The 9,791-nt window shown below is 34.6% G+C and overlaps 1 protein-coding gene across 1 annotated transcript; it reads right to left on the reverse strand.

The window, feature by feature from the left end:
- Window positions 1–4,993: 4,993 nt before the first annotated feature.
- Window positions 4,994–8,585, reverse strand: LOC131166213 (uncharacterized). The gene is made up of 3 exons (XM_058124559.1): window positions 8,096–8,585; window positions 7,821–7,897; window positions 4,994–6,891 (listed from the first exon to the last, which is right to left on the reverse strand). The coding sequence occupies exon 3, from the start codon at window positions 6,881–6,883 to the stop codon at window positions 5,201–5,203; it is 1,683 nt and encodes a 560-aa protein (XP_057980542.1). The 5' UTR covers window positions 6,884–6,891; window positions 7,821–7,897; window positions 8,096–8,585; the 3' UTR covers window positions 4,994–5,200.
- Between the last annotated feature and the right edge of the window lie 1,206 nt (window positions 8,586–9,791).

Genomic DNA, 9,791 nt, shown 5'->3' on the forward strand with positions numbered 1-9,791 from the left:
ATTCAGTACATTATGGCTAGTAATTTGCAGTGTTATTCACGTAAAGGCGTATTGTAATGACCTCCTTAACTTAATATAAAAAGTGAAACATAATAAATAAAATGGTCAACCCGAACCCGTGGGTAACGAGGACAGCTGTCATTTATAGCAGAAACCTATGCAGCAGTAAATATAAATCACATTCTCAAAATTGTAATATACATAATACCAGAGTTTACTACATCACCAAAATACTGTATTTATATAGAACCTCCAAAGCATCAAAATAACTCTAGGATCATACAATACAAAAATCTCCTAATCCTAAATCAGCGCTTACCTTTCTAGTAGGGAAGCTCAACTCACTCAATGGCGGCCCTAACCCACCGGTCTCTCTGGGTTTCCTGAAAATCATTTAATGTTCGAGGGGTGAGACACTTCTTAGTAAGGGAAAATAAACTAAATACAGTTGTGTGGTAACATGAATATTTAATGCAATTATACATACTCAGTACATTTCATATATATAAAAACATACATCATAACATGGTGGAATAATCATATACTTTCATATTTTTCATACTAATCATGAAATGTCTGTTATAGCTAATAATACTGAAAACATACCCAGAATAAATAGTTAGCTGATGTCATGTATTACCCCCTATTACGGGTTGTGCAGCCCGAAGGCGGGACCTGATAATGGCTAGCCGACCACTGCCGCGTCAAAAATGTCTGTAAGTATGATGGGCCTGTCACAACCTGGTCTGGACTGCCAAGTGGACGTCTACACTCTACACTAAAATCCACATCGACTATCCATATTTCACCCCCTCGTGGGGTGGTTAGCACCAATTTGATCATAGATATCTGACCTATAAGTTACGGTACCGTGCTCCTGAACTTACCTAAACTAACATCCGGGTTCTGATAACATATAATACATGATAATATAGCGTTTAACATAAATGGATTGATAGCATTTTCTATAGTTTCACAAATATGGCATCGTGCCAAACATTTCATAAATACGGCCTCACGCCGAACATTTCATAAATACGGCCTCACGCCAAACATTTCATAAATACGGGCTCATGCCGAAATCATATGTAAAATACGGCCTAGCGCCAGCTATCAATCACGGCCTCGCGTCGAATATCTCATACATATCATTCTGAATAATAAATCAATTATCATGTATTTTCAACATCATTTGTACTGTAATAATTCATATTCCTGAAAACGTGCTTCATTCATAACATTATCATATCATAATATCTTTCACATAAAGCAATATTCATGCCACACAGTTTTTGTCTAAAACCATACTTCATATTCTAAAATCATAATTTCTAGCATCTCATACATACATACATACATACATATATATATATATATTCTTCGTAATGTACAAATACAATACATGCTTTCCTGAAAATAAATTTGCTGATAAATAATAATATTTTGTATAGAAAATAACTACTTTAGTTTATTCCTTTACCTGGCTACTGAGAAAAGCCCTTATAAATTCTGGTCTAACACCCGTAGGATTTCTTAATCATTACCTTGAAAATGAAAACTCCTAGTACTAAACTTCAGTATTTTCACGTGAATATCATTTCCTATAACTACAGTAGGGCCGAATTCGGCAAAAAAAGTCTTACCTCAACTCAGGGATAATTTTTGACTAGCTTCCACCAACGATCCGCTCTGGTAGATTTGGAGAAAACTTCCCCAGGAGCGTCGTGGTGGCCTCAGATCGTCGATCCGACGAGCGATGGAGCCGAAATCGAAGAAAGAAGAGAGAGAAACCGAAGAGAGAGAGAGAAAGAGAGAGAGAGAGAGAGAGAGAGAGAGAGAGAGAGAGAGAGAAAGTGTGTGTGTGTGTATGTGTGTGTGTGTGTGTGTGTGTGTTTTTCTTAATTATGTGCGTTTAAATTCGGATTTCTACTATTTATAGGGTCAGATTCGTCAACGAGACACGTCAACTCGTCGACGAGTCCTGTAGAAAGTTCATCAATGAACCTGCACCTTTGTTGATGAATTTTAGACTTCCCCAAAACCCTCTCTCGGTATCTTCTCATCGACGAAACTTGGCTTCATAGACGAGACCCTCTTATACCCTCGTCGACGAATCCCCTGTGTTTGTTGACGAGGACTTCATAATTTCCCTCGATTAATACTCTTAAAGTGCAATGTCATCGACGAACACTTCGCGTTCGTCGACAAACTCTACTGCCTCCTTCTGTTTCCGTTTCCATTTCCCTTCCTCTCTATTTAAATACATTTTTATTATTCGAGTCATTACATGTATGATCATAAAATATGATGAGAGCATTTAATTAATATAGCTATGAGAGAAAAATGTTCCCCCTTAGTTATGTACTATCATCGTCTAATGCCTTTTTCTTCTTTTCATTTTTCAAGTTCATAGCCAAGTACCCTAAGATTCTCAATGATTTAAACTTGGCTTTGAATGCCTAGGCTTAGAGGACCAAAAGGTCACAATGAATTTTTCTTTAGATGTACTAAACCTACATTGCCTCTTGTTCGTGCATAGGTTTCTTTGAAATTTGTTCCATCATCTAGATTGAAACCTAGTGCTATCTTCTTAGTCATTCAACTTCATTATAAAGATACGAAACTCTAAAGGATATGATTTAAAATTTGAGAGCTTGTGAGAGAAGTATAGGATAAGTACTCTTAAATAATAAACCACTTAATGAATTCAAAAGAGTATTTTGAATGACGCGAGACAATATACAGGATAAGCAAGTTAGAGAATATGTCCTAACTTATTTTGGCAAAGAGCATTATGGAGTATACAAATTTTCTTGAGTGATGCTCTTTGGAGATTGGAAAGTATCCTTTTAAATATGATCACAATTTAGAGTAAGGATATGAACCAATGAATGGATGACACTTTACTTGATATGATCGATGTTTGGTAAAGTTTTCCTATGGAGGAGGAAGGCTTATGCATGAATCAAAATTAGATGATTATATTTAAAACTTAAAGGGAACATTCTGATTAATCTAGATGAAGAATTCGAATCCCTTAGTGGATTGGTGCTTTTGACTTGAGTGATGACTAAATTTTGATTTAGGCTTTTATATTGTTTATGGTAAAATAATATATGGTATGAGATAGATCCCTAAAGCTCAACTTTATGTTATGGACAAGAGATGCTTAACTTAAGATTTTCATATTTATGCATGAATTATGCATTAGGAATTATTTTCCAGTCACAAATGCCTTGTCTATTTGGAAGTGAATTTCATGGTTTGCCCGCTATAGCCAACATTTTTACATTTTCATCAATCAATTACATATATATATATATATATATATATATATTAAATTCAGATTTGATATTTCACTTGAAATTTCATATTGGCTTGATTATCTAAGATTCTTAGTATGCCAGGTACAGTGAATGCATATACTAAGATTTTACATTTTAAGCCCGAACCACTTCCTACGCCTTTTAGTCATCACTACCCCCTATAGCATCCTATGCCCAACGGAAGAATTTAATAATTATTTAATTCCTATTAGAACCCATTCTTCCTCTTGTTCTATAGGGTTTACCTTCATGATTATCCATATCATTTTCTTATCCATGTTTCTGGCACCTTTGTGGACAATCATATCTAATGTGCTTTTTTCGTTCAATTAAGTGGCTAATTTGTCTAAATTTACAAATATTTTCTATTTTTGGTTTTTAACTTTTTGTTTTTACTTTTTAGTTTTCGTTTTTATATTGTTCTGACAATAATATCGAGCGATAATTGAACTTACCCATTTAAATTTCTTGTCACTTCACAATTTTGGAAATATCAAAGATGCAAATGCCCCCTTAGAGTGCATAAATCCAAGTGGTGCAACACCTAGAAACAATAAGTAAACAGTTTTCATATGTAATAGGAAACTAGTTTTGCTTAATGCATTAAAAGGATTAGAAAGCTTCTTCTAAATTTTTTTTAAAAAAAATTTATGGAAAAAAAATATTTAATTTCCATCAATATTAGTTTTTATAAATCATAAAAATCATTAAAAAAAATTAACTGAAAATTTTAAATTTGCATGATTTTCCTTATATATACAAATCGTAGCTTGCACAAATCCTAGCTGGAGAATGGGGCAAAAACCATAACTGTTTGAATGAGTTTTTTCACGAAGAGAACCAAACATTAAACAATAGTAGTTCATGATCCATAGCAATGACACAATAGAAAAAATAATCCAACATGTTTCACCTTGCCCTTAGTGACCTTTAGGTCTTTCCACCAAAAAGAAAAACAGCTTGTCAAGACCATAAAATTTGAACATTACTTCCAAGTGGACTTCAATAGAAAAACTAAGCTTCATAATAATGTAACAAGAAATCACTTATTTTTCAATTTTTTAAATTTATCTAAATTTAGAAAAAATTATATACATAATTCACATAAATTGAAAAAAATAATAATAATAAGATACTTTCCAACTTTTCTATATGAATTTGAAAACTTCAAAAACAATGTTGACATTTTTATAATTATTTGAGAAATTAAAATTTTAAAAATAAACTATCTATTTTTACGTGAAAATAATGATAAAACTATTAATTGTTGTTCATTTATTTGATACAAATGTTATAAAATTGAAACTAGTGTTTTTTTTTTGCAATTTTTTAGAAAATTAAAATAAAAAGCGAAAACCATTTTTCAAAACTAAACAGGTCCAATGTAGCATAAATATAAGAACTATAGTAGAAAACAATTTCATATATTATGCATTTTTCTATACTGCCACATCATTTAGAAATTCCATTGGATTCTATACTCCCAGATATAAACAGGACTATTACCAAGAAGACAAAGAAAAAAAGAATAAAATAAATAGGAAAAGAAAAATACATCTGGATCGCCTGCATACCAGCTTACATGATTATATATATATATATATATATATATATGTGTGTGTGTGTGTGTGTGTGTGTGTGTGTGTGGAGTACATTTTAAACATTCATTGTCGCTAAATTATTATCTCATAGTAATGCAAAGCTTAATATTTTACACATTTATTATCGCTAAATTATGATCTCATAGATTAGCAAAGCTTAATGCATTCCAGTTTAGACCAAGAATTAACTTTGTTTCATACAGAAAATGAAACACTGGGCACACGAGCTGAGAGGAGAAAACTAGGTTGATTGTACAAAGACGTGTCCATCCTCTATTTCCTGCTGAAAAGGCTTCTTAATTTCCCTCTTTCCAGTCGCTCGTGTAGCTTCTTAGCACCTGGGACATCCATCTCTGTAAGCTTCTTCAGATAACCAATGGCCCCATAAGAAATCATCAGCTTTTTACACTTTTTACTTGAAGAGAGAGATGAAAGGCAGGAAACTGCATACTTCTTGGCGGTGTTGTGCGGACTCACATCGAGCAACTGGACTAGATTTGGCACACTTTTATCATCCCTTTTGACTTCTCTACAGTTCTGTGAAAGGGTCACCAAGCTCGAAATTGCTTGTGCAGCAACCTCTCTAGCACTGTTTGTCTTCGCCTCAAGCATCTTAACGAGCAGATGAATACACCCCACTTCTCCCACCAACTTCTTCATCTCTGTTGAGATGCAAACTCGACAAATTGCTGAAGCAGCAGCTTGCTGCGCCCCCAGAGATCCGCATTTAAGCACATGAACCAAACAGGGAAGAAGACCAAGGGAAACCAAAACTTCCATTGCAACTGAGCCCACCAAATTTTTCAAGGCACCAACTGCAGATTCTTGGGGCAATGGGCCATCAAGATAAGCCAATAGGCATCGAATTCCACCTTCCGAAATAACAGACCTTCGGAGGTCATCATTGCAAGCAGTTAGATTTTGCAAGCATTCTGCAGCATATTCTCTAGATCCCAATAAAATTCCGCAATCAATTAAGTCAATCATAACCCTAACAATCCCTTCTTCTGCCAGAGTTTGCCTTACCTCAGGAACGGCTGACAGATTCTTCAAGGTACAAGCAGCAGAAGCTTGTGAAACAGAATCCGCAGTTTGGCAGATCTCAATCAGCGGGCGAATCCCACCATGCCCAACAATTGAGCGGGCTGTTTCAGCAGACATCGACAATCTCTGGAGTGAAATTGTCGCCTTCTCTTTGCCCACCGCACTACCAGACTCAACAAGCCTTATAAGAGGTGGCAAAACACCCTCTGAAACAAGATAATTCTCACAGCTCCCAGATTCTGCGAGTGAGCTAATGACTGTGACTGCTTTTTCTCGAATGTGTGGAGAAGTTGCAGTGAGCAATTGGACTAAAGCAGCAATACTGCTACGTCCTAAAACAGCCAAAACATCTTCCTCATCCTCTTTCATGACTTCAAAGAGGCTGTCAAGAGCTCTATGCTTTGCCTCCAAGTGGCCGATTTGAAGGCGAGCAAGTAATTCCCTTACATTGCAATGGAATGCAGTATCAGGTTCTCCCGAAGAATTGGCCACAGCCAAAGGCAAGGTGACCTCTCCCAGCACCCCAGTTTTGATCAAAAGCCCACAATCATGCAGATTCAAATCCAGTTTGCCTGACAAGGCATCGAGATCACTCTGCATCCGAAGCTTCCCTTCATATTTCTCTTTCACACATAATTCTGCCAGTTTGATTGCTTCTTTAAGTGTCTTGCACACTGCCTGCAATTGCTCCTTACAAAGTGTATTCCTTGAGAAGCAAGGATGGCTTGACAATTCTGATAGACAAGAAGGGATCTGATCCAACCTTGAAATTATCATCTTCCACCTACCTGGAAATCCCTTGACCTCCCTTGCCTTCTCAAGAGCAACCGGAACTAGCTCTTGTGCATATGATAACAAGGTTTCGGCTGACTGGGTATCAGCCAAAACCTTATCTCCACCATCTTCCACCATGATCAATCCTATCAGGGCATCGATCAAATAGATTAACAGAGTTGAAAGAACAGAAATTTAGGGAAACTAGGTCATCAAATAGAAGACACAGGGCCAGCGCGGGGGGAAGTAAAAAAAAAGTTACTCATTTCTTTCTGAGGAAAAATAATGGCAATGGAGCAGTTGCGAGCAACAAACATAAATTAAAAATTATAACAATAATAAAAGAAAGGCTACGATTAAAAGCTTTGAGAATCTTATATGATCACAGAGAGCCCATCTTTTAACTGAAAATAACACGCAGATTCCAAAAGCTTTGTCAAGTGATCATTGGAGACAGACCATAATTAAATTCTAAAAAATATTTATAGAGCAATGAACAGACGAATATTTATTAAAAAAGATGTAAAAGATTAAACAGTACAGTTTTTTTTTTTTGGATTGTAAACAGTAATAGCTGTTGAATTGAAAGTGAAAGAAGCTACTTTTTAGCGGTTGACCTGCGCCCGCAATAAAGAAGCCGTCGGCAAATATTTCTTGTAAAATACAAAAAGACCCTTTTACATATCAAGTGGAACCAAAGAACCGCCTACCATGTTCCACGAAACAGATAAAACACTATACAAGTGTTATATGGCAAACCGAAGGGTATCTTGGTAATTGTGAGATCAAATCTACAACTATACTCTACCTCCATGAACTGATGAACGAGGTGGGGAAATTCTCCACCAACCATTTCCTAGTTGGACTTGACATAGCCCAAAGGCCAAGATTTCTTCAGCAGAAACGAGCAAGATAGGCTCAAACTGTGCTGCCAGTTGAATATGAGAGACTTTGCTTTGAAGATAAGACAGGAGTCCCCATATACAGTTGTATAGGGTGTTTTTAAATTCTTGAAACGGGACCAGTCCACTAAGAAAACACAATAGAAAATTTTGATGCGATGAGAGTGAAATACCTCAAATTGCTCGACTTTTCTTACACATTCAAAGCGCACAGCCTCAAAAGCCACCGTACAATGCCTTTCTTCAGTTCCTGCCGGCGAGAGACCACAGCGACGATAATGATACAAGGGAAAACAGATCAATCAACAACTACCCGATAAGGAAGAAACAAAAAGAAACATAATCCCTAGAAAACAAAAGGGAAAAAATTCCGAAAAAAATTCTTGTCTTTTATTCTTTCGGAAGGATACCGAAGAAAATAAGTGAAAAAAACAATCCAAGGACCAACCTTGAAGACTCAGAAACTATAACTCGTTTCTTTTCTCTGGAAAGCAAAGCACAACATAGCTTAATCTTCAAATATCTCTCTCTATCTCACTCACAAGCTCTCACAATTCTAAGAAATCAAGAGCACCAAGCAGAGATTTTTTATTTTTCTATCCGGAAACGAGATCGTCAACGGATCAAAAACATATAATATGGAAGAAACAACACGCGGATCTCCAAAGGATAGATAATTTGGATTATTTGAAAACCCACAAATTGACAGAGCCTCAACGCATAAAGACAGAGATGAAACTAAACATTCAAAAATCAAACCCACTTCAAATCTCTCTACTCCCTTTACCCCGCAGTCTCTCTCTCTCTCTCTTCCCGAAGGAAGGAAGTGTTAGGCAGTGTGGCCACAATCTATATAGAAAATGAATCATTTACTCAGACAGGCAAGCCTACATGTCGAGCAAGTTTCAAGATCGGAACGTTCAAATTGGGGGAGGAGCAGTGGAACCGACCGCTAGGATTGGTTGAAATTTGAAATGCTTTTCAAATTTTTCTTACGTTATTGACGAAGAGCTGACGTGGCAAGACTCCTCGTGTGAAGTAGGGACCATTGAAGGCCTTTCAAATCGAAAGCAGTAAGTTGTGTTTGACGGTTGTTGCGCTGCCCACGCGTCGCAGAGTGTACAATTTGGGCGGTTTCATATAATTGTAAAATTAGAAGAACGAAAATTAAAAATCAAAATCAAAAATTAAAAATTAACAAGTCTATTTAATTAATATTTATAAAATTAATATAAATTAAAAACTTAATTAAAAAATACATATTTTTATTTTTAAATTAAAGAATACTATAAAAATAGGATTAAAATAATAAAATTAGGAATAATACACATAAAAAATACTATAATAAACATAAATTTTATTATAATTATTTTACATAGTTATTATACTTTCAAATTTTATTGGACTTAACAATTGAAAAATAGTTAAGGTGTTTTGTAATTGACTTTATTATTATTTTTTAAAATTTATGTTTATTTTTTTTAATTATATTCAAATTCATATGATCATTTAATTTTAGTTTTAATTTAGAAGTGTATAAAATAAATAATTGAATAAAAAAAACTATTTTTGAATTTTAAAATTTCTAGCAACAAGTATTCAAAACAACTGAAAACCATAAAATTTAGTTTCTAGTTTTTTGACAAATAACTTAAAATTGACAACAGAAACAGAAAACTGACAAGATAATAAATGCATTTTTATTTTATGTTTCTTCCTTGTGGAGAAACAGAAATAAAAAAATAAAAATAACAATGATACCAAACAAATCCTAAGCTTACACCTCAGATTCTTCGATACATAAAATTATATATAAAAATAAATTTATTGATTAAGAGGGCTACTTAAGATAAAATTGTCCGATTTTATATTACTATTTGTATTTTTAAAAAAGGTAATTATTTTAGTATGGGACTTTTTGAGTATTTGCTATTTAAAAAAAATAAAAATAAGTGTGTTTATTCATGGTTCTCATGTCAAGTAGGAACATCTTTGAGTTTGTTGAATACTAAAGGAAGGATTGAGTCATTATACAGAAGAAGACCAAACGAGAAAGAATATTTTTTTCTTAGATGCACATATATCTTGTGTAAGATAGTGAACTAGCCCCAAAAAAAAAAAAATCTTTCCTACAAACTAAAGAG

Source organism: Malania oleifera, chromosome 10, assembly GCF_029873635.1.
Source record: "Malania oleifera isolate guangnan ecotype guangnan chromosome 10, ASM2987363v1, whole genome shotgun sequence".
NCBI classification, from domain to species: domain Eukaryota; kingdom Viridiplantae; phylum Streptophyta; class Magnoliopsida; order Santalales; family Ximeniaceae; genus Malania; species Malania oleifera.